The sequence below is a fragment of the Emys orbicularis genome, chromosome 2 (assembly GCF_028017835.1).
Source record: "Emys orbicularis isolate rEmyOrb1 chromosome 2, rEmyOrb1.hap1, whole genome shotgun sequence".
Classification (NCBI taxonomy): domain Eukaryota; kingdom Metazoa; phylum Chordata; order Testudines; family Emydidae; genus Emys; species Emys orbicularis.
Genome location: NC_088684.1, coordinates 121,242,582 through 121,268,190, shown reverse-complemented (window position 1 = coordinate 121,268,190; position 25,609 = coordinate 121,242,582). Strand labels below are relative to the sequence as shown.

General features: G+C 42.5%; 1 protein-coding gene across 1 annotated transcript; it reads right to left on the bottom strand.

The window, feature by feature from the left end:
* Positions 1-3,718: 3,718 nt before the first annotated feature.
* IRF4 (interferon regulatory factor 4) lies at positions 3,719-19,167 on the bottom strand. The gene is made up of 8 exons (XM_065399654.1): positions 18,538-19,167; positions 17,611-17,797; positions 16,552-16,640; positions 15,804-15,945; positions 13,224-13,331; positions 11,411-11,764; positions 6,345-6,457; positions 3,719-3,862 (listed from the first exon to the last, which is right to left on the bottom strand). The coding sequence occupies exons 1-8, from the start codon at positions 19,165-19,167 to the stop codon at positions 3,719-3,721; spliced, it is 1,767 nt and encodes a 588-aa protein (XP_065255726.1).
* Positions 19,168-25,609: the final 6,442 nt, after the last annotated feature.

Here is a 25,609-nt window from a genome sequence, read left to right as displayed (position 1 = left end):
ATGTTGTCACATAAGTCAAATACAGTCTTTAAAAATCAATTTACAATGTAATTCACGGTACCATTCTAGATATTCATTGCTCTTTTTCAAAAATAGATGTTTCTGGCTTTTTGATTGTGTTAAATACATTTTCACCTGGAGGCTTTCCTACACTGTAAATAGGGTACTCATAATTAGGTCAGAATTTACGGACAGTCCTACTAGATATCACATGCAACTTCTTATTGGATGCTTTTTTTTTTTTTTAATCCCTTCTTCTTCAACAGCTGCTAACTTTACACTGCACTCCTGAGGGGAGTATAATTAAAAGCTCCATCCAAAGCCAAGCTCAATGTACTTCTGACTTTGGATGATAGAAGATGCAACACAAAGAGATGGATAGTTTCCCCTTCCTAAAAGGCTTAGTAGATCTCTTGCACAATTTGCAGACTCTCCTCTTGCTTTGGGTTACTGAGTACAATGGCATAGGCTGTTGCTACTCTACTAGGACAGTTCCTATTGATCAAATTAAACATCTCCCTTTGGTCCTATCCCAACTCCTCTTCTCTCGCTCAAACACACACACACACACACACACACACACACACCCCAGTACCTCAAGCTTTAGGCCCTAGTTCAGCAAAGCACTAGAATTCGGCACGCACTCACATGGTTTGCTGAGTAGGAAGGGACTTAAGCACATGCTCAAACTAAGAGCTTACGTGCTTAGCTGAATCGGGGCAGTACCATTAACAGCAATACTAGGTTGTTTGCAATGAACCTGTGAAATGCTGGCCAGCATTACCAAGGGGTTGGTAAAATCAGTGTAAGTTTGGAAAGTTCTTCTCTCCAGGGCCATAATGGGTAAAACCTGGAACACATTTTGAGAAGCTGCCTCATTCTATACTTGCAATTCCCTGCTTTCCTGGAAGGTACCACATTCCAAAACAACAAGTAGTTCAACACAATTGGCTTTTAGACTTACATGACACTAACCTATCCTAAAATATCTACCAGCAAAAAATACATGTATTTTGTAAAATGAATATACAAACTTTCAGTGTTTCTGTAGCCTTTATTCTAAAACATAGAAGCTTATGAAGCTGTGATCTTTATACTCTTGATGGAACAATCTGAAACTCCCCTCACATTCCAGAAGGATTCAAACTGATCACTTAACAGTCTGTGCCATTCTTTGCTCCCATAAGGCATCATCTGGTTCTCACTGAAGATCAATGGGACTTTCACTATTGATTTCCATGGGAGCGGGGTGAAGGGCCAACATAACTAACTTACAACCTCTTGTGTTTTCCCTAAGGAATTTAGTAATATCATCCTGAAAACAGCATATTCCAAGTCAAACTTGATGAATTGGACAAATAGTTCAATGTCTTTCCAATGTGCAGTGATACTGAAAACAGATACCACTATGCCTTGATTTTAAGAATCAGGATTTCACATAAGCCATAGAAGACATCAAGGTCCAAAATCTGAAATCAATGGGAGCTCCAGGCATCCAATAGCAGAATGTGGCCCTCAGTTATTTTTATTCCCTACAATGTCTACAGTTCAGCAAAGGAAAAAATACATATTTTTCAATGCTTTGCTAAGTGAACTAACACTGAATGTTTTCATATTTCAGACTTCCTTTCTTGTGGTCTGTTCCTGCAATCTTTACATAAACAAACCTCCCACTGACTTAACTGGGCCTCTTGCCTGAGATGGCAATGCAGGATTAGGCCCTTAAGAACTAACCCCACCTCAGAAAACAACACATCTGATCTACCGAACTGAACTGGTGGGGTCCAGGACTTGATTCTGAGAGATGTGGTGAGACACTCAGCAAGTGAAGCAATGACTATTAGGAAAAGTTAAACCCACATCCAATACGGTATATCAGTTCATTTCTGCAGACTTGCACACAAAAGTCCCATTGATTTCAACTGAAGCGCTGCATGCTTCACTGGACTAAAATATACATAGAAGTGTGCAAATTAAAAAGGGTTGGAGGCTGACTAACGCAGAGATTTGAATGTCTATGAGCTAGAGTATTCCCCTAAGAACATGTAAGTCAGGAAAGATATTTCAAGTAAGGAAGAACATTAAAGCATAATGAACTGATAAACTGGCCTTATGGGAGGGGAGAAAAGGGGGGATATTATATCCCAAAATAGAATGCATCTTTAAGATGTATAAATTAAAGTTCCCTAGAATGTGAGTCTGCTGTCAGACCATATACAATTTTGTTCTAGCTAGAAATTCAAGCAAAATGTATTTCTAACCATGGAGAGGATCTTTCTGGCATGAGAAATATAAATTCACAGATTTTTAAGGCCAGAACAGACCATTATGATCATCTAGTCTGACCTCCTGCATAACATAGACTGTAGAATTTCACTTATATATATATATATATATATATATATACACACACACACACACACACCCCAATATTGACAGATCTCTCTCTCTCTTTGCCATACAAAGGAGTTCCAAGTTCATTTGCATATGCAAGCAAATAATCAACATCCCAGCATTAAAAGATGTAAATCTCCTGAAATTATACTTTTTTTTCTTTTTTACTTTTTAAAACAAAAGTTAGGATAGATATTCCCAGCTCTACTAATACTATGGGCCAAAGCCTGCTCTTCTTTGGATACCTGGCTCCCACTGATTTCTGCACAGGAGGAAGGGAGCTGTAGGTGCACAGCCAAGAGCAGAATTTGACCTTGTGTAAGTCAACGACTCTTTTTGTGAATATTTGCCAAATCTATACAAATGTACCTTGGAAATCTATTTCATGTTACATATATGTGCCCGTGAGAATGACCACCAAAAAAGAATCATATATGAAAGAATAATTATCAAAGATTACAGTTATTTTCTCAAAAACCTGTTTTATTCTAGGGTCTAGATTCAAGTCAATGGTCCCACCTGCAACACAGACAGCAAAAACTCCCAGATCTAGAGATTGTTAGAGAGAAGCATCAGTTGCCTGCTGACTCTGCAATGTTAAATGACCACCCTTCACAATGTGCTACCCCAAATACACCATCTAGAGAACTCTTCTAAGTGCTGTTATGAGTATCAATCCACTAACAGCAGTAATAATGACAAAATTCACTTTGAAGAGAAATGTCAGGCATTAAAAATATATATCTCATTAGGACTGGATTTTTTAAAAAAATACACACTGAAACTTTCATAGAAGAATATAGGCATAAAAAGTTTACCACGCTTAACAATCTAAATTCTTAACCACTTACATATGTAGCTATTCACAACATAACATTTATGGATGCCTAGGCCACTTGTGTGCCATCTTTCCCACAGTAGCTACAGCTTCATGCTGGGAATACTGCCAATATATTTCCCTGCCCTGAGATTTGTAATCACAAATAAATAGCTCTGCAAATATCATAACATTGTAAACTCTGAATTTAAGTCTTCAGCAAGAAGTCATCCTCAAACCATGGAGAACGTTTAAACAATGTAAACATATCAAATATTTTGTCAGTTTTCACAATTATCCCCAGCAACCGCAGAATCTATGTGAGATGTATCATCCAAATCTTGAAGCCTCGTCGTTTCTATTGTACAATACTGTTGTTCTAGTTCATTTTCCAGTCTCTGAGACTTTGTTTTCCTGAATAAATCCAGCTGTGATTTGGATCCCCAAAATGTGAACCAGCTCTGTTCTTCCAATATGCATCATATGCACACGCTCCTTCTGAGGAGATTATTCTTGAATGGAGGAATGGCGAATAGATCTGTGGTAATCCTCTGGACTAGTGACATGTTCTGGTAAATCATAGCCTCTCAGAAAATGTCCACTGTTTTGTTGAGCAAAGTAATACAGCTGCCTTGCAAACATTGGCTCAACCTTAACAACAGATAAAAATGTTATTGAAGCGTGATAGCATGTTCCATATCGTTCGTATTAGCTATTTACTCAACAATAAAAAGATGTTAAAAACAAGGCAAAATAAAACAGTTCCGCATACCAAAATGGAAAGAAAATGCTCTCTGTTCTCATTGAGCTCTGCCTTTACTTCGACTCCAGATTTTTAGAGCTAGCTGCAGTTTTTGCAGACAAATACCCATTGCATAAAGCATGCATTTGCAAATGTGCCCTGTCAGCTAGTCCATATGTGCATGTGATGCCTGATTTGTGTGTGCCCATATTTCCATGGCTAAATTAGGCACGGCCAAATGCAGGCCCAGTTTCACATGCTTAACTTTAAAAATCTGTCCCTTATTCTGAGTCCAAGTTGAACGTTTCTAAATTTAAATATTATTGTATGTCCAGTCATCACTAACTGTATCTGTTCAGCATTGCACTGGTCTAATATGGCCAAGCTTTTGGGCAATGTTTGAGAGGCTCTACTCATTTCGCTTGTCTCACTAGCCCCAAGGGTCCCCAGCTTTGCACAGTGCCTTAGTTAAATACTTAACTTTCACTCCTAGGATATAAAAACTTGAGACTTATAAATGGGGAGCAAATATGTTCTGAGAAAAGATCCGAGATCCTCTAAACATTTAGACACATCCCTGCATAGACATCATTTTATGGAGGAAAGGTGTGTGGGTGGCAGGGAGAAGAACATGTCCTCCCTAGCTTTCAGCTGACATCGGCAATGGAAGAAGGGACAGGAGTTTGAGGATGATGCTGACTGCAGCAATTCAGCAATCTCTCTCCACTTCCCCTCATCAGCTGTTGGACTGGTCATCTGGACAAGGAGGAGGCAGCTGCAGGTGTAGCCACCTGCTGCTAGGGGCTGTTCTGGGCCTCTGCTGGGCAGCCATGCAACTGGGTGCTCTATGGAACCTGCTTAGTTCCCACCCTCCCCATCCTCCACCAGTTCCAAGTGCAGAACAGGGGGGCCCAAGGCAGGGGCTGAGCCAATTCCAGAGAAGAGATTGAGCTGCCAGCCAGCATAACGAGGTTCAGGTATGAGGCAGAGCGCTGGAGGAGAGAACAAACTCACTGAGAGGTGGGGGGGGGGGGGGGCAGTGGGCACAGGCTCAGAGGAGAGTCTTTGTGAGCAGGGGGGAGAATATGTTTGAGGAGAGGAGGGCCGTGGGGAAAGGGTACTTTGAAGGGGGGCCAGAAATGTAGAAAGCAGATGGGAGGAGAGGGAGTGGTTGGGAAGTGGGAGGTGTTATGGATGGTGGAGAGAATTTGTACTATTGGGGGCCTAAGTAAGGAATGAGGAGGCTTGAGGTCCAATGATATCCCTGATCTTTGCTCAAATAATTACTCCATTGTATTCCTGGCCCGATACTCCTCAGCAATCTAAAGATCCAGGACTGATGTCTGGGTTAGGGGGGCATGTGTTAGAGTTAGAGGATCTCTGAATGGGAGAAAAAGCTAACCTGACCATGGGAACATTCATTCAAACAGATGATGTCTGGGTAGGACAGCAAACTGAACTTGAAAGCTATAATCCTCCACCCAGGGGAACCACAGGACAATGCATTGCAGGCAGATAGTGGTAAGGAAGTCACATAACTAGTAACAGGAAGGTAATTATTTTATTACAAAAATCTATGGCCCATCACCTTAGCATCTGGATGACTTACAAAATTAAACACCAATATTCTCCCACCTCGGAGATAATGGCAATAAACTACACCCTGCCTCTAGGTGGGCAGGGAGACCCTGGGTACATCTCCATTGTGGAGCTCGGTTTTTGGAAAGCGGCTGATCCCAGCCTCCACTATTGCTTACACTGGTGCAGCTGCACTACTGCAGGGAAATGAATGTAAAAGTAGGCAGTATAGTCAAGGCCCAGGGTTATGAAGTTTACTGCCAAGAGGTGAAGCAAGAGTAACCCAAGCAGTAAAGCCTGCCTCAGTCTGCTATGGCATTTTGCGATGCAGACACCAGAGGCTAGGAGGGGCGAAAGGGGAGAGGGTATCTCTGAGAAAGCTTAGATGCTGCAGCACACTTATGTGGCAATTTTAAAAGAATCCACAATTATGCGCCATGTAATCATATTCTATGCAAGGCCCTGCTTACTAGTGTCACATGGTTGACACTAGCCAAGCTGTTCCATTTAGCCAGTAGTCATAATCACTCCTCTAAAGTGCTTTAATCAGTAGATCGCAAAGCGCTTTACAAAGAAGGTCAGTCTTCTTATCCCCATTTTTACAGATGGGGAAACTGAGGCACAGGGCAGGACATGACTTGCCAGCGGGCTAATGGCAGAGCAGGGAAGTGAACCCAGGTCTCCCAGCCCAGTGCCCTATCCACTAGGGTATACTGCATCCCTCACAGCTTACTGATGAGCGGTAGAGAAGGCTGCTTGGCTGATTCACATACCCTTCATTTTAAACTAAGAAATGAAATAAATCATACTTACATGGGCTGTAATTAGCTTCCTCTGTCTTTGTGGGTCTGGAAATTCCTCTCCAAAACACAGAGCAACCTGGAATCTAGGCAATGGACGTCCATGGTGGGCAAAAGCTTGCAGTTCTGAAGACAGAAAAGATATGTTCAGAAAATCCTCACCATCAATGGCTGAGTTCCAGAGTTAGTAATGAAGGACCTTGGAGCAGAACAGCAGACTACAGGAGCGATGAAGAGGTTCTATTGGACAACTGGCAAAAGTGATGACAGGGTCTAGCAAAGGAAAAGCGAGTCTGGGAGAAAGGAAAGATACCAGCATAGAAAAGTAATCTTGGAGATTTTGCCACAGATCAAGGAGAGAGCAAGGGACAAATAGCTGAAAACTTTGTCGTCCCCCCCAAGAGCTAAGAGACTCCAATTATTCTATCTGTATTGCATTTTGAGTAATTTCATATAAACAGCAATTGGGATTTCCTTAGATTCATACTTGTGTTTGGCTTAACAACAGAAACTTCTGAAACATTCTTCAGGACTTTTGAACTTTGCCAGTTTACATTTCTCCTATCCACACGTACATTTCAGAAGGATCATGCTATGTAAGTCACTTTGCACGGCTTCTTTCAAAAACAATGGTGCTGAGATGTTGCAGGAGGGCCTGTCGCCCTTAAGAGTAGAACTGAGAGCAATTTAAGTAACAAAAGTGTTTACTCTTTGACTTCAAACTACAGTTCTGTGCCCACTACTTGTGATGACCGAACATCAGAAGATGGATTGTTCATTAGAAAGTAGATGGCGAATCTCAGGACTAGCTTACAATGCAGCTGGTACACCTTTGTAAGGGTTTGATCTTGCTCCCACTTAAGACAATGGCTTCAGTGGGAGCAGGAGCAGGCCCAAACACAACCATGTTAGTGTCTGCATACTGTCCAATGCCCCTCCCTCCCCCCCCCCCCCCCCGCCGCCGCCCCAGGTCATGAATCCACAGGAATGTAATTAGTTCAGATCACATATTTTCTGGATGGTTTGCCTTTCTCTTCTACTACAGGAGCCAGGGTCCCAGAGATCTCATGTCAGCTCTTTCTAAGGGTATGTCTACATTGCAATCGGAGGTGTGATTACAGTGCAGGTAGACATAGTCTCACTAGCAGAGCTAAAAATAGCAGTCTGAATGAGGCTGCATGGACTAGCAATGCACATAGGTCCCTGGGGTCCCCAGCATGCTTGTATAGTCCACACTGGAGCCCCCGCTACCACATCAGTGTTGTTATTTTTAGCCATTTTAGCACAGGGAAAGCCAGTGTGGGTCTGACTACCCAAGCTGCAATCATATCTCAGATTGCAGTGTGGACAGACCCTTTGAAAAGGGCCAGGCTCAAATACAGCAACATCTGTGACCTTTCATTGCCCCCCTCATCCTCTTTTCCCCTCTCTGCTGCTGTCACTTGTTGGGTCATGTCTATTTTTATACTGCAAACTCTGTAGAGAAGGCACTTTGGGTGAAATCTTGGCCCCACTGAAGTCAATGGGAGTCTTGCCATTGTCTTCAATAGGGCCAGGATTCCATCCCTTTTATTGCTCTGTAAAGCACTGAGAATTCTTTAGGCACAACATAACATCATCAAAAATGTTAGTTTATAATACAGTACAACAAAAATCTCAAAAGGTTGCAAAGTGCAAATTTGGTTATAGTCATCCTCTGAGTCTAATAAACAATAACAACAACAATACCATATAGCTCTTATACAGCACATTTAATCCACAGAGTTCCAAGCACTTTACCAAGGACATCAGTATCATTATCCCCATTTCACAGATGTGGATACTGAGGCACAGAGAGGGGAAGTAACTTGTGCAAGGTCTCTCAGCAGGACAGTGGCAGAGTCAGGAATAGAACCCGGGTCTCCTGAATTCCAGTCCAGTGCTCTAGTCACTAGGCAATACTGCCTCTCAAATATATACATATTTATATTATTTATATTATTAGGCAAATTATTCCCTGTATGGGGGAGATGTTTACAAGAGGGCTCCTCTTGGGTTAAAATACATTGCTCTTTAGGGCAGGGACTGTTTCTTACTCTGTGTAAAAGCAGTGCCCAGCACAATGGGGCGCTAGTCTCAGTTGAGACCTCTAGTTTCTACTGAATAATAAATTATAATGATTCATGATAAATTAATAATTAATAATTAATGCAAAGAGAACTGTACTCTATTTGTAACAAAAAAAGTAGGTAATGTTCTCTCTCTCTATTTCCAACAAGCCCTAAAACCACTCACAACCTGCTAGGAGCAGAGAGGGAGACTTTCAGTTCTTCGGTATGATCATCCAACACTGCATTCACTTAGGTGTCATAAGAGAGGGCAAGGAGGAGTCTGGGTTCAGTGCAACTCCTGATTAATTAGTCCCAGTGTTACTACTGGGGAAAGAACCCCATCCCTACCCCTCTTCTGTCACAGAATTTTACTCAGGCCTTGTCTACACTACAGGGGGAGATCGATCTAAGTTATGCAACTTCAGCTATGTGAATAACGTAGCTGAAGTCGACGTACTTAGATCTACTTACCAGGGGGTCCACACAAGGCGATGTCAACGGGAAATGCTCTCCCGTTGACTCCCCTTGCGCTTCTCGTTCAGGTGGAATACAGGAGTTGACGGGAGAGCGATCTGCGGTAGATATAGCAGGTCTTCACTAGACCCGCTAAATCAACCACCGATGCATCGCGCATCAATTCCCCAGTAAGTGTAGACAAGCCCTCAGCCTCAGTGATTCTCAAAGTATTGCAGCATAATAGCCCAGGGAAGAGATGGGATAGAGAAGGGAGTTGGCCCATGAAGGGTTTCAGTAGTAAGAATAATCTTCAATATGAAAGAGAGTCAGAGAATCCCAGCTCTTCCAAACGCATGAAACATGTACTTGAGGTCCTCTCACTGCTCTGAGCATGTCACTTCGCTCTTCAACCAGCTCCACTGATTCCCTCTCATCTCCTGGGTCAAATTCAGACTTCAACTGTTAGGTTTTCACATGCCTCCCCAAATCAGGTCTCATTTCCTTCTATTCTAGCTCCAACTGCCTACTCTCCACCCATGCCTGCCTCCTTAACACCCCTTCATACCCTTCTCCTATTCCAGTCTTTGAGCCTTTTCTAAATTCTCTCCCTCTCCTGGTTTGCTAAAGTCATCACTCAGATCTCTCCATAAATAACCCAGACATTAGAATCTGGTCACCCCTGTACTATATGTCAGAATCACAAAGCCCAGTCTTTCAGTGAGTCCCATATGGACATATCCCTGCACCAAGACGCAGCCGTATCAATTAAAGGCCACAGCCCTGGTTCTGCACCTTCCTTCTGTGAATTCTTTGGGACATGCATCTCTTAGTAGAAGTCCTGAGTGTTTCCATCCCCTAAGGGTCTGATTTCCTGACTGTCCGCACCCAAATGCGCACTTAACTTGGGAGCTCACTAACCAAAATTAATATGTAGCTATGGTATGTGCATGGCAAAATAGTCACTTAAGAAGTTATCTGGCTAGCTGCACGTTACAGCCCAATTTGCACACACTATTGTGATAACTGCACACAAATTAAGCATGCAATTGTGCACATGTTTGCAGATGCATTTGCATACACATAGCTTAGAAAACTGTGCTTAAGTTAACCTTTGGGAACAGGCTTCTAAAAAAATACTGCCACATATCCTGTGAATGGTTTGGAAGAGCCAGATTAAATTTAAAGTGGCATCTGAAAAAGGAAAAGGGACTTCCAGGTACATGATTGCAGGCATAACGATACATCTTACAATTAGCATACAATAGAAGTTGTAACCCCATAAATTCAGCTCAAATTCCCCTTTTTAACTGTCAATTTTCATATCCTCTTCAGATGTGTGTTTAAATGCATATGGTGCTTGATAATTCTGCTAGGATGACACATCAAAGCCTGGAAAATGAAGTATTTTAAAGGCAGTGGCTCATTTGGGGTATTTTTTTAAAGCATTGCATTATTTTTCTACAAAACTGTAACTTATACCAATATATAGGTCTGAAAGGCAGTAAGGTGTCCTGCACAGAAGGGAGACCATGCCACTCTAAAACTTAAGAGCTCAACTGTAGCTCTGCCACAAGCCCTAGTAAGGGGCAGCATATAATTGTGCGCTTGTTTCTCTACTTCCCCTCCCCTGGAGTAAGGGATCTGTGTCCACCCCTTTCCCTGGAGCAGGTTGCTCACCTCTCTGTGTTAGCTCAGAAGTGCTGGTCACCATCTTGGAAATTGGAGCCAAGACTCCATCCACTCCCTTCCCAGAGCAGGGGTATCCCTGTGAGACTGTTTTCCCCTCCATTCTGCTACACACAATACAAATAACCAGCGCAGGGGGTTGAGGGCATGCCTTCAAACATCTGACTCACTTTTGCAGGTGTGTTGGGCAAGTTACAGTCTTGCCCTATGCCATTAGTTAATAGGATGATTGTTGAAAGTCAGAATTTATAAATTCACCCCACAAATATTTTCCCATGTATTTGTTTAAATACAGACACACGCACACACCAAAACACAGATTTAAAAAAATATCTGTTGGGATTAATACTTGCTGATGTTTAAATACTCTGGGTCAGATTTCAGATACACACCGGCATAAGTCTGGAGTAAATCAACTGAAGACAATGGAGTTACTCAAGATTTACACCACTGGATCCAAAATCAGAATGTGGTCCCATCTACTATCCAATCTTAAGAAGGACTATTTTGTTGGGCTCCTCCCACTCAGTATAAAGTGACACAGGCCTTACCTTGTCCTCAATTGAGCATGAGTGGTTCCCATTACTTTCAATGGGAGCCACATAAGTGTATCAAAAGCAGAACTAACCATAGTAATATACAAATAAAACACGATTCCGAGACTGTGCTCTTCTAACACCTACATATAGGGCCACATCCAGAGAGCAGCTGAGCACCTACGTCTCCCAACCACTTTGGTGGGAGTACTTTAGTGCAAAGAGCCCTTTAATAGTGCCCATCTGGAACCACAATGACAGTGATTTGGTGACATTTATATAGACAACTTGTAACCTAAATTGAGAATTACCTGCTAAAAATTGCTGAGTATCAAAAAGTTTGCAGGTCTGCTCCCTTTCCAGTTTATTTGGCCTGTCACTGCATATCGCCAGAGGTCCATCCCAGTAGATCCTGCTTTGACAAAGTCTCTTAGCATAAAGCCCATCAGGTGCCATCCAGAGTATTACTCCTCGTTCCAAGTGGCTCAGTAATTTTTCTATGTTTTTCCTCTGGCCATTATCTTCTGGATAGGGGAAGATAACTTGATCCAAGCTGCTGACCTCATAATTTTGGGCATGAGATATTCTACAGCCTTCGGGACTTGAAGTCGTCATCTCTTTCACCAGTATTTCACGGTAATATAGACAGATGTGTAGTCGACAGTCTGTAAGTATATTTCAGGAAAAAATTACTGCCGTTCAATATTGTGAGTATTTTGCATTATATCGCAGTACTATTAAGGCCAATGGGCCAGATCTTGCAAGGTACTATGCACCTATCATTTCTAATACTCAACATCTCTCAGAATTTAGCCCTGATTTAGGGAAAAACATAGATTGAATTGAAATAATGAAATATGGAAGCACAAACTCCAACACCAGCTTCTACCAATACAGGCCCCTGGAGTGGGAACCGAATAGCCTGTGATGCAGACAGCAGAAAACATGCTAGATATTAATGCCTGGCAAGCTGCATATTTTCATTAGTGGGGGAAAAAGTGTTTGTACTTCACAGGTATAGTTGGAATTAAAGCTCAGTCTCAGTATGTTCTCCTAGATACATCAGAAAATAGCTATGCTTCTCTCAAGATGTTGTATGTAACCTTGTTAAACAACTACCCACAAGACTTGCAAAAATGCAATCAGTTGCCTAATAGAAGTGGTCTTTGGCTGAAACGCAGACAAAATTATATTTGAAATCTGAGGCATAGTTTTAAAGTGGTCACTCGACACAGGAGAGTGATTGTTAAGGGCTCGATCCTGGTGGAGGGCTGTGCAAATAGACCCATTTGGGACAGCAGCCCTGCTCAGGAAGGGCACTTAGGTGTGTGCTTAACTCTGTCATTTGCCAGCCAAGTCTCTCCCCTTAATGTTGCATTGTCAATTTCTCCATATAATTTCCATTGTTAGTTTAAAAACCAAACTAGCTCCTACATTTCCACATAAGGAATAAAATAAAAATAAAAAATCCCTTAAGTCTGAACGACTGCAAAGCTGGCTGAACAGATTTCTTTTCAGAGAGTGAAAATGCCATCACCAAAGTACCGAGAGGTTTTATTTTATCAAGGATAAATAAATGCTGCAAATCCTAATGCAGTCAACAGAGAAGACAGAAAAGTATCCATAGGACAAAATGTTGAACAAAGGAATAGTATTTTTCAGAAAGGATATGGTCCAGGTTTAAAAAAACAAACAAAAAACTCTAGACCTCTGAATCCAAAAGCAATATGGCTTTGTGGTGAGCTAAAGAAGAATCTGCTTCCCCTGTCAGCAGTTGTCCTCTCTGACGACTCACTGAGGAGCAACCAAGAATTTGCTTGAAATTTGCTTGAAAGAGCAAAGTACTTAAGCGTGTGTAACTTTAAGCACATGAATGATCCCATTGATCTTAATCTGAGTTACAGATTTCAGTGAGGACAACTCAAGTGCTTAAAGTTCCACATGTGTTTAAAAATCTTGCTGAACTGAGGCCTAAGTGTATATGCACAGAACTCATTTGGAAAGGAAATGTCACTTTCACTCACAAAGGAAGTCCCTATAAACAGTGAGTAAACATTTACTTGGAAAATTATAAGGAGAGCCTCCTGGATGGTTCACCATGAAAGCCTGGTGTTGTAGACTTACCTGATAGTGCAAGAGCTTCACCAGACCTTATGCTTGGCTCTATTGGGATCCCAGGAGTCTGTGACTCAGATGGTGCACAAGCATAAAAGGTTCCAGTCACCTGACAACCTGTTTTCACAAAAAAACAGTCAAATGATATCTAGCTATCTAAAACCCAAGAACAAATTTAGAGTTCACAGCTATGCATGTGAGAGTTTCTGAGCTCCAGCTCTATAAAAAAAACTTCCCCTTGACCAAAACATTTTATCCACTCAAAATGTTACCTAGATTTTTCTTAATTGGATTTTTTAAATGTTGTTCTTTTACCTAACCATATCAGTGCATATTATTCTCCCACAGAAATAATCTTGGAGGCTGATGAAAAATAATCCATTCATTCTCACAGGTCTTAAGAAGTTTTATCAAAGGCAACTCAAATATTCAAAGTCATTATGTCTTTAATTGTGATAAAGAAAGAAGGTAATTGTAGGAAAAAGAGATTCTCCTGCAGTAGAGTATTTAATACTACAGCCAACATTAGTCCTTTCCCAAGCTATCCCTTCCTGTGAGTGAGATAATATTGAGGCAAACTGAAATGTGATAACACCTGTCCAAAGTCCCTTGAAGTCAACAGGAATCTTAGCATTGACTTCAAAGGGCTTTATATCATAAACACAATATTTATGACACAGGTAAGATACACTACTCTTTCCCATAGACAGATTTGACTCTTCTCAACGCTACTTCACTTTTTAACTTATGCCAAGGGCATATGTGAGTGACTGTTGACAAACAAGACAATCCAGTGAGTAAGCCACTATTGCCCAATTCTCTGATACAAGCTTAATGCAGCACTTAGACCCTGAGACAGGAAAACACTTGAGAATTTGTCTACATCCATCCCTATACAAAAAACACTTAAGCATGTGCTTAATTTTAAGCATATGCTCACATCCCATTGACCCATTAAGCACGGGTTTAAATGCTTTGCTGCATTGGGGATTTACTCATTTTCTTTTAAGCCACAGAGATAGAAGGCCCTCCATTTCTTGTGTCTTCAGAATGCCCACTGACCCCAAGAAACACAGGATCGGGCCCTAAATGACCCATGAAGATACAATGGGGGGGAAATGATGCTTTGGAGCAGTGACTTTTTAAAGAACAGCTGTAATGATAAGCATAAGACTGGGAGTTGAGGGAATGAAATTGAAACCAGGAAAAGCAATATTCTTACTAAAGCATGACATAATGTTCATGGTTACTAACAAAAAACAAAGCAAAAATATCAGTGATTTTTTTAATATGTATATGCTAAAATTCTATCAGGTAATCAACAGAAAAAGGGGAAGAGATAAATTTTCCAAAGAAAAATTACAGTTATGGTCTTCTTTCTAGTATTAGAAAATGCCATGTTTCTTTTATTCTCTATCTTAGCATTTTCTAGACCAGTCTTTACCATGGTATCTAAGAGTTTATGACACTTTTCATTTCAAAATTAGTATTTCTATTCAGCATAAGTTCAACAGATCATAAGGACCAAAACCTACATTCACTACCCCATTGAAGTAACTATTGCATGGGGTGTAAATCAGGGCAGAATTTTATAAAATTTCAACTAAATAGCTCACTTGTCTAAATGTAGAGTGTTCAGTTGTCAGTAGACAAGTGTAAACAGAAGTTTATTTCATTGCACTTAAACCATGAAAGGACTGCATTTTGTAGTTCTAATACCCTGTGCACTTTAAGTATTCTTTCCTCATCTCATCTTGGACTAAGGATTTCTACTTTTTGCAAGATTATTCTCATATGGATGTGTGTGGAGCTGTACTTATGGAGCAAATCCCTGCATACTGAAATGAGCATATATCCCTTGAGAGTCTGAGCCTGCAGCCATACATGGCACAATGGATGATCATGTGAATAAGACACTAGACTGCAACTCAGGAAATCCGGGCTCAATTTCTAGCTCTTCTACAGACCTCCTGTGTCACCATGGAACAAGTCACTTAATCGCTGTGTACCTCAGTTCCCCACATAAGGTAAAGACTTCCCTACTTCGCATATTTTTCAGGTGCTCAGATTCAGTGTTGCCAACTCTAACGATACTTAGATTATGTGAGAATCTCAGCTTTCCTTTGGGAGGGGGGGGAGAGTAAGTTTCTAACCTACATGATTGTGGAGAAAAATGTGAAAAATGTAAACCATAGAGACTTAAAAATCAGAAGGCAAATAAAAAAATTATCTATACATAGTCATTTATAAATCATTGGAGGGGGGCTGACTCAATTTTTGAATGCTTGGGGTTGGCAATATGAGATGCTATGGTGATGACTAAGACTCCTAGGCACTACAGTAAAACAAATAAAAGAATAAAATAAAATAAAATAAAACAACAATAAGTGTCAATATGGATGATAGTCAGAGGTGCTGATCACCTGCAGCCATCATTGAAGGATGCTCAGAACTTCTGAAAATCAAGCCATCAATACTTATGCCACTGAAGCTATGAATAACAAATATGAAATCTGTGGTCCTTCTATGGTGGTCACATATTGTCTCTTTAGATTAGCAAGCAATTGACCTCCAAGGAGATGTTCTTACCGTTTTCACAAGCAGGACCTTGCCAATGGTGACTGCGAGCTGCAAAAGGAACACTTGGGCATTGGTAGGGGATGTCAGGGTGTGGCTGCTCTGGGGCAAAATCTCTCCAGTTACGTTCATGAGGTACCATGTAGTTTGACACCTGTTCATTTAATGAGACATTATTTTATTTGGCTGTAATCAGAACTGATGCTACCTTTCACATAATCTCCCATATTAGAAAGTTTCCTTAGTTCTGCATGAGTCCTTTTGTTATTTGTTCTCCCATATCTCTTGTAGATCAAAATATCACACAGACCACCTGGATGATATTTTGCCAAAAGAAGGAGGCTTTCAAATGAGATGCATGTCACCATTAGTGTAAACTATAAACATGACAAAATTATAATAGGCAACTGGAGCACTGTTGCAAAACATTACTGTAGAATATCTATGTTTCATCATATGTTCAATTTCTGGCACCAGAAGTACTAGGGCAATACATCCATTTTTACCAAAAATATCTAACAAAACAGAGCTGTAATTCACATTTTAAAAAATCCCAGATGGATCAGCTACCCTGTGGTTTCACATGATGAAAACATTGCTTACAGATTTCTCGGTTTCTTATAAAAAAGTCTTTTTTCCAAGCAGAACTAAATGGTGGTAGACCAGAATAGAAAGACTTGTAGTATAATACGGTCCTGCAAAAATTAGCTCAATCGGCACCCAACAAACAAGCCAAAAAATAACACGACTGATACTGTACCTGAGCCTGTAGTGAAGTATAAGGAGAAGTCATTGTGTACGGATGGTTCATCATTATCTGTTGATCCTCTAGGCTGAGTTGTTTTGCTCCTACATACATGATGAGGATAAAAACAAAGTTACTAACCATATCTTAAAGAAACTTGAAAATAATCTACTGCAAAGGAACTTGTACAAGGGACCATCCTTAATAAGCAGTCTCCTCTCTTAAGAGACCATCCTACACCATCCCCAAACACACAGAGCTTGATTGTGCTTTATACATACTGGCCTACAGTGGGAGTGATGCAGAGGGACCTTTAGGAGGAATTCTGTCTCCCAGAGCTTCCCAGTGCATGAAGAAAGAGTACCTGCTGCTCACATCCCTTCAAGGGGTGCAGCATATTTCCTTTATGTGCCCATCCAGCTCTGATGGCCAGTGCATAGGAGGGATGACTGATGGCCCTGCCTGCTGTGTGTCCTTTTGGGGGTGTCTTGAGGGTCTGGGGCTTCTAGAAAAATAGGGGCACAGGGGAGTGCCAGGACTGTGACCATACTTGACTGCTATGCAGAGGCAAAGAGGGCTAGGGAGGATAATGCACTCCTCTAACCTTGCTCACCCCTGAAGTAGTCAGGCACAATCTGGCTCATAACGAGTTCAGGTCTGCTCCACCTTTATTTGAAGTCCAGTTCCATTAAGCAAACTTATTTTTGCCTGTCTCTTGAGTGGTTGCTTAAGACAGGCGTCACTTTATTTAAAACTGAAATAGAGGCTGTACACCCAAGATTAAGCCCTCCAGTAATTTACATACTGCATGCCTGTACCTCCAACAAAGGAGTATTTTTTCAAATGCTACAATTCAGACTCCCACCATTCTTTTTCAGGCAATGTAAGTCAAAGGGAAATTTATCCAAATAAGACGTACTTGAGTATTGCACATCTTGTTTATTGTATTGATTGCTACCAAGTCTGACACGAGTGACTGTATGGTTATACATGACACGAGTGACTTACATCTCTTCAGTTTTTGCACACTGGAAAATGAGACTTTAAATGTATGTAAAATCTAAGATGGCCTACCTTTTTTAGCTCCTTCTGGCACTATTCTGTACACTTTATATGGATCAGAAATATCCAGCTGGCTTCTCTCAACCAGTTCTTCAAAGTCATTGCTCTTGTTCAAAGCACACCGTAGCCTTGTCTTCCAAGTTGGGGGATCTGGTTTATCAATGCCCTCTCTGAACTTTCCTTTAAAAAGAGCCCAAGCCTGAAAACGTTTCAAATGTTCAAAAAGAAAGAGAAAAAAATCAAGCTATAGGTATACAATCACAAAAGCTGAAATAGCACTTGAGTGGAGAATTTATTCCATATTGGTTTATGCTAAAGTATATGGGAGGTGGTTTCTTGGTAAGGTAATAAGAACAGTATTGAAGGCAAGAGAAAATAGTAAGAGAAAGAAGAAAAGTGACAGGGTGGATGCAGAAATAAATGTTCTTTAACCATACAAATGTTTAACATTACAGTTGGAGAAGGAAGGAGGGGGGAAAGCGTTCCATATGGACTCTGGCAACCCTGTCGTTAAAATAAAACAAAACCAAACCCGAGAGGGCTTGCTGTGGAAAGCAATTAATTCTGGGAGAAACTGCACAGCCTGGCTCCAGGCAACAGCCAGTAACCAATGCGCTTGAAAAAGACAGCCCTACGCCTGCCCTGACCCAGCTCCCGCTGAAGTCAATGGCAAAACTCCCATTGGCTTCAACGGTGCGGGCTGGGGCCTCGGTGGGTCCTGGCTGAAAGGAGCTCGGAGATGGAGAGCAGGAACCCCCAGCGGCTCAGCTCGGGTTGTTGTTCAGAGCCACGTCCTGCCAAGGGGAGATAACCCACCACCCCCGTCTTCTTGCTAAGGACTCGATCCCTCCTGTCTCCCACCGGCCAGGGGTGTCGGGGCTGCAGGACGGCCAGAGACACGCCCAGAGGGCGGGTGAGTGGCCCTTGGCCGCCCCCTACCTTGAAGAGGGCGGCATCCTCCTCGCGGTTGTAGTCCTGCTTGCCGGCGTGTTTCCAGGGGATGCGGAAGATGCTCTTCTCGTCGTTCTCCCACACCAGGCCCGGGTACTTGCCGCTGTCGATCTGGTCAATCAGCCACTGGCGGAGCTTCCCGTTGCCGCAGCTCACCGAGCTCATCCCGCACTCGCTGCTCTCCAGGTTCATGCCACGCACCCGCTGCTCGCTGCACACGCCCGGGCACCAACTTGCAGAGGGGAAGGGGGGCGGAGGGAGAGGAGGAGAGAGGCGCCCGCTATTAAACCACGCGCCGGAGTTCGCAGACCCGCCAGCTGCAGCCTCTGGCGTGGGCTGGTCCGGGCTGCTTAACTTTGTGCCCGGGCTTGAGCCTGGGAGGGGAAAGAGAGAAAGTTCCTCTCCCCGATGCACAGCAACCAGGGGGCCCAGCAAGAGCCTCTTCCCGGCGGGGTGAGTCGGGCAGGCCCTGCCATTCAGAGCTACTGCGCCCTCACTGCAGGGAGGCGCTCCTGGGCACAGGGAGAGACAGCGACAGACGCTGTATTTATCTCTACCTGCTCCTCCCGCGCCTGTGTGTGTGTTTATGAAACAGATACTGAGAGTATAGCTGGGCATGTGTTCATGTATACACCTGTGTTCATATGTAAATACTAACCCCCCGGCACTGCTTTGAAAACCTCAACCACAAATAGTCATAAATAGCGCCTATGATCTCTAAGAGTGTGTGTGTATATATATATATACACACACACACGGTGTATGCATACATATGATGCTAATTCACAAGTCCGCACAAGAAGATATATTTCAAAACCATACATGGAGGACATAATATAGTCTACGTGTGTGTATCTATAATATTCACAAGCAATACAAGACTATACCAATCCCTATACCTAAAAGTCGATACAGACTGAGCTATCCCTCATACAAGTAAGCTGCTGTCATTTATCTAAAAGTGTGTAATAATCTGCATAGACACACATGCACGATGTCTGTCCCCACAGACACGTACTGAACAGATCTAAAATTGGATATAGACTGAAAAGATCCTAAATGAAGGAAATTCACACGAGTTATGAGTGGACAGGGAAAATGGACGTGTGATGCATTTTTACACACAAAGACGCACACAGACACGTTGTGTAGCTGTAAGTGTGTGTGGCGCTCCTTAGCTTTGCAGTTTCCCTTATGACTTCTACTCAGTGGCCAAGTTTTTGGTATTTGCACCCACCCACTGGTGCACCGCTGCTGCCGAGCCTGGGACTTTTCCATCACTACATTGTTCTAGTGAACATCATTTCCACGCAGCTGGTGGGGGTGGGTCTGACCGACCGCCCTCGGGACAGAGAGCGGAAAAGGTCATCCTGATCTCACAGTGATAGCGACTATTTCAGCCCTCGGAGCGCTCGCTGGGCAGCGCACGGAGCGGTTCCACCTCCACTTCCCCGTTAGAGACCCAGCAGTAAAAGCCTTACAGTAACATTTACGAAAAGAGGGCGAATTGGGTTCCGTCCGGAGCCCGGGGTTAAGGGACAGGGATCATGACGCCCTCTCCGGCTCCCATTGAAGTCAACCAGGGCCTGCAATGCCAGCAGGCTCTTGGCATAGACTGGGACTCCCAGTAGCAGTGAGGACAGGTGTATTCCAGAGCCAGCATTACCAGAGTCTGGAATGGTAGTAGCAAGCCCAACAGCTTCCTATTAGACCACTGAGCCAGGCCAGGCGCATGTTTTAACCCAGAGCTGCCCTGCTGGCTTGGTTTAGACATTAAAGAAAAATCATTTTAAAAAGAAAATGACAGGGAAAAAACGTAACTTGATGGAATCCACCGCAAACTTTTATTTTTCCTCCCTTTCCAAAATAATAGTATAGTCAGAAAAATCTGTGTCTTGCAAGACTCGTGGGCTGCTGCTGGAAAGCAGACAAGGAGAATAGGGGCCGAAGATCAAAATGTGTGATCTCCTACCAGGTTCTAGCCAGGGACAGGGTTACAGTAATTTAAGGATTGAAAAGTGTATATACACACGCACACTTCTCTCTCTCTCTCTCTCTCTCTCTCTCTCTCTATATACACACACACTTTTCTAGAGCGAGAGAGAGAAATGAATATGTATATTTGCTTAATTACAAGTGCTGCAGTAACCCTTGTTCTCCTAGAATCACAGAAATTAGAGATTGGGGGGGGGGAGAGACAGGTCTAGTCTATCCCCACCCCACCCCCAAAGGGAAAATGTAGGATCATTCACTCCAGCCAGGCTACTTTTAGAATGTATCATTTAAAAAACAAGAAATTCTGTAACTGTGTTTTCAATAGCAACACCCCCCCCCCCTTGCATCTGAATTCATTTTATGCAATATTCTCACTAAATGCCCATGGTCAACTGTAATGCTAGCTTGATACACCCTCTGTCTGAGGGACAGCTCTTCTAAATTATGTCCATTTCTAACTTCTGTTATCCCAAACAGGAATCGCTCTGGGGCTAAAGGGGTGAGCATATGGGTCGAAGAGTTCTTGCTTGAGAAAGCTAGTGTGTAAAGCAAAATGAGGGAGGGAATTTGGCAGATAATGCTCATTCAATATGCTACCCTCCTAGAACAGGATCAAATCACTACCTGCTTAAATAAACAAAGGCATGCCCATTCCCCCCCACCGCCCAATTATTATTTTTTACGATCAGCATTGTGGATGATCGGTCTCTTACCTCTTTCACCCAGCCGCTCAGTGCAGGAGGCAGCCTGTTTTCTCAAATGGTTAAAAAAGATATGAAACAACCAAACTGAGCGAAAGCAGGAACTTATATGACTGACGAACTGTCAGATGGTGGGGGGGGGGGGGGGGGGAGGTTGGGGGCGGAGTCTTACAGAAGTTGGACTGAGGGATGCAGAAGAGCGCGGGGGCTGCACTGAAGCGGCGCGGGCCGCTGGGGGTTTACCTAGACACCGTGACACGTGGGGAAAAGTACAGAGCCTAATAGTTTTTATATATTATGTACATAGACATATAAATAGAACGGGAAATCCCTGACTGATCACCTGCTTTACAGCCAGCTTTATTTTACTGTAAACGATCCGTAGATCACACCTACAAGAAAATGTATGATGGTGCTGGAGGGAAGGTTTATAGTTTGTGGCAAAAAGGCCTTGCGAGAGAAGGTTGTTTATCTTTGCCCTCAAAGCAGCAGGTTGAACCGAGAGACAGGAAGAGAGCTGGTTCTGAGAAAGGTAGGTGCCGCTGTACACATTGCCTGACATTCCAGACTAAGAAACTGCCACACGTGGGCTACCCAGGACTAGCTCCCCTTCCTAAACGCATAATCATACCCACACGCCACTCCCCCACGCCCTCTCTGTCACTTGGGATGTTTTACAAAGTGGATTCAAAGCCAAACGGTATATAAGGAGAATAAGCTGCAGTAGCCCCAAAAGTCATTTGTTCCAGAAGACACCTGCGAGTTGTGAAATAGAACTTGCGGGGGGAGGGTGTCAGATTCAGATTGTTACAATTCAAGTCTGCGGCAAAGTATTTCTAATCAACCACTCTGATAAAGCCATATGGATTTTAGAACAGCGCTAATCTGTACATTGTTGGGTGACTCTTCCGAGTTTCCTTTCTCACATCGATGGATTCTGAAACGGATACATTTTTAATGCTAAAAGAACAGACGGTATGGGACAGACGCTGCTTTCATACACAGATCATGCACATACCATTCATAGCGTCAGAACTGCATGTATGCAAACAGGAGCGATCAATTTATAGCGAAAATTTTCAATTGAGCAAACCAAATGTCTCTCAGCAAGGTTCATTTTAAACCGTGCAGCGACTAAACTCATGATAAGCAAAAAGAGCACTGGCTGTAAATGACTTGTTAATATCTTTGTTTAAAAAAATATCAACTAAGAGACAGGATAACTGTTCACCCGACTCTCTTAAACTAGGCGCGGGGAGGAAGTTCGAGGTTTGGACTAGCAACAAGTCGTTTAGTACTGTATCTTACAGGTTTCACACACGATTCATGTAGCAGCCCTCCCCCAGCCCGTTTTTAACATTTTTAACAGACATTCACATCCTCTGTTCTTAAAGACCACATTCAAAACAATCATCGCACACTGACTTTTTTGGCTTTCTATGTATAGGATACGTACAGTGTTTAGAATATTAATTGCTAATCTTCAACGCCATCTTCTGAAATTTAAATGTAATTCATTAAAGTCAAGGGGTTTTTTAAAGCAATTTTAGGTTTTGGTTTATAATACAACTCAAAGCCCTGTCTAAAATAAAATTTTAGTGTGAATCGAAGGCACTCACATTCCAAGAACTCAGGAATAATTAACAATTAAGTATACTGTTCACATCTGCAGCTATCACAGTCATAGATGCCTAAAACATCAAAGCAAGATAAGATGTTCACAGCTTTAGCCATGGTTAAGCATAGCCATCTAAAGTATCCCTAATATTTTCCAGAAAAGGCCTGATTTGGATATTGTTCATTAGAAGCAAGGATGATAATGATGGTATAGAGAACTAAGGCAGAAGTTTCATTGGCTATATAAAAGTGTTGCATATTGATTTAGTTTAATTATAAATGGCAATTTGGAACCCTTTCCACTTTTCCCAGTTTGAAAGAAAGAGCGCTGTCTCAATGTGAAAAAAGTCAGTTAGAACAAGCCCTTCAGGATAGAACTAGGTCCTTTCCCCAATTTGGAGTAATGTTTTTTTAATCTTACTTTTCAGCTGAAGTTAAAATAATTATTAGGAAAAGCCCTCACGCCTTAAGAGAAAATAAAACCAGCAGAACTTGCAAAAAAATATTTTATGAAGACAGTACAGATGACCAACAATGTTTGGTTGTCTTTTATCAACTTTGCCAAAAGCATTCTATGGGAGATTAGCCCCAATTGCCAGAATTTTCAGACCTCTATGCCTAAAACTAGACTCCTAAATGCATATTTAGGCACTTCAGTAGTAGTGCCCTGATGTTCAGATGTACTGAGCATCTGCAGTTCATATCAATAGGAATGTGAGTGCCAAAGGTTTCATTTAGGTGGGTAATCAAAAGTTTAGGGGACTAATTTTAGACATCCGGGTTGGAAAACTCTGTCCAATAATTAAACTATGTTATTTTAATTAACTATTGCAGTATCAGACTGGTGACCTATATAATGTGCATATTGTATATGCTGGGAATTCTAATCATCCACTGATCTTGATTATGTTTTGAACAATACAGGAACCTTGCAGCCTAATCTCCCTTTCTAGTGATCTAAATATTAATAAAAGGTCCAGCAGACCTGACACAAAACTCACATCTGGCTTCAATGGAAGTTTCCTGTATGAATACAAAATTTGCAGGCCCGCTGTCAGAAAGCTTGTATTGCTCTATAACCCCATGTTAACCACACTTTTAAGGTCACTGACTAAACTATCTAAATGTTTGCCAGGAAAAGTGGCTGTTTCTTCTAAACAGTCATTCGCAAGTATTTCATGCACAGGGGGCTGATTCAGCTTTCACATACACACATGAAGTCCCTGCTGACTTCAGAGGGAATTGCACCCATGTATCCATGGGAAAAAATTAGGCCCATAATGTATAAACATGGATGTGTGAAATGGTGCATTAGTAAGTGTATAATAAGGTTGAGAGGATACTTGCATTAGAAAGTCCTGTTTTCAGAGGTTTCTAACTCATCCAAAAAAATTCCTTCCAAACTCCATGGGCCCCATGTTTCCCTAGGCAAGTTATTTCCACGTGAGTGAGTGTAAAGTCACATTTCAATTGGCAGAGTTTCCCTGAAATCCTTCTGTTATAAGGGTGAGGCTTGTCTCCTGGAGAAGAAGCTGTGAGCTCTACGGCCTAAATCAGAAAGTTACAGGGGAAATGTGCTAGAGGCAAAGGTTTATCTTACTGAGGTCCCTTAGCTCCACTGCTGCTAGAGGCCCCTGCACAGTGCCATTCATTCAGGTGTTCCCCCAACTGTGACTACCCTGAAATCCCCTTAGGGGTGGTTGGAGGAGAAGGGGAGTTCCAAGCTGCACAAGGGGAACCTGTGTAAATTACTGCAGACTATGGGCCACGCTCACTAATACATTACTCCAGTTTACACCAATGTAACACCATTGGTTTCAATGGAGATGCACCAACATAAAACTGGAGTTATTACTATTAATCGTGTTTATTGCAGTAGGGATCAGTCAAGATCAGGGCCCCATTGTGTTAGGCACTATAACAGAGGGCAGTAGCTAGTCCCTGTCCAAAGAGCTTACAATCTAAATAAGTAAATAGGTAAGGATTAATGCAATGACAATTCAGGCTCTGTGTAGGCATTAAAGGCCCAATCCTGTACCATTTGAGTCAATACAGGTTTGGCCATTGACTTCAGCTTGAGTAGGATCAGGCCCCTAACTACTCCACTTCCCGTGAGTAGGTGTGGATCCCTGCAGAGGTGACGCTGATTTTTCCTTCCCTCCACCAAATCCCATGGTGCAGAGGGAAGAGAGCAGGAGGCTGAGATCTGGTTTATATGAGCTTTGCCTAGTACTGAATATCTCTCCCAAATTTGAAAGAAAATTAAACTGGTGCAGCCATTTTTGATTTATAGCAACAAAAACGCTACCACTTAGGTCTAGGGCCCTACCAAATTCATGACCATGAAATCTGGTCTTTTGAGTGCTTTTACCCCATACTATGCAGATTTCACGGGGTAGACCAGCATTTCTCAAATTGGTGGTCCTGAACCAAAAGGGAGTTCCAGGGGGATTGCAAGGTTATTTTAGTGGGGAGGCGGTATTGCCACCCTTACTTCTACACTGCTGCCTTCTGAGCTGTGTGGCCAGAGAGCACTGGCTGCTGACTAAGGACCCAGCTCTGCAGGCAGCAGCTAAGAAGTAAGGGTGGCAATACCATACCATGCCATCCTTACTTCTGCGCTGCTGCTGATGGCGGCTCTGCCTTCAGCACTGGGCTCCCGGCCAGCAGCCACCGCTCTCCAGCTGCCCAGCTCTGAAGGCAGCACCACCACCAACAGCAGTACAGAAGTAAGGGTAGCAGTACCG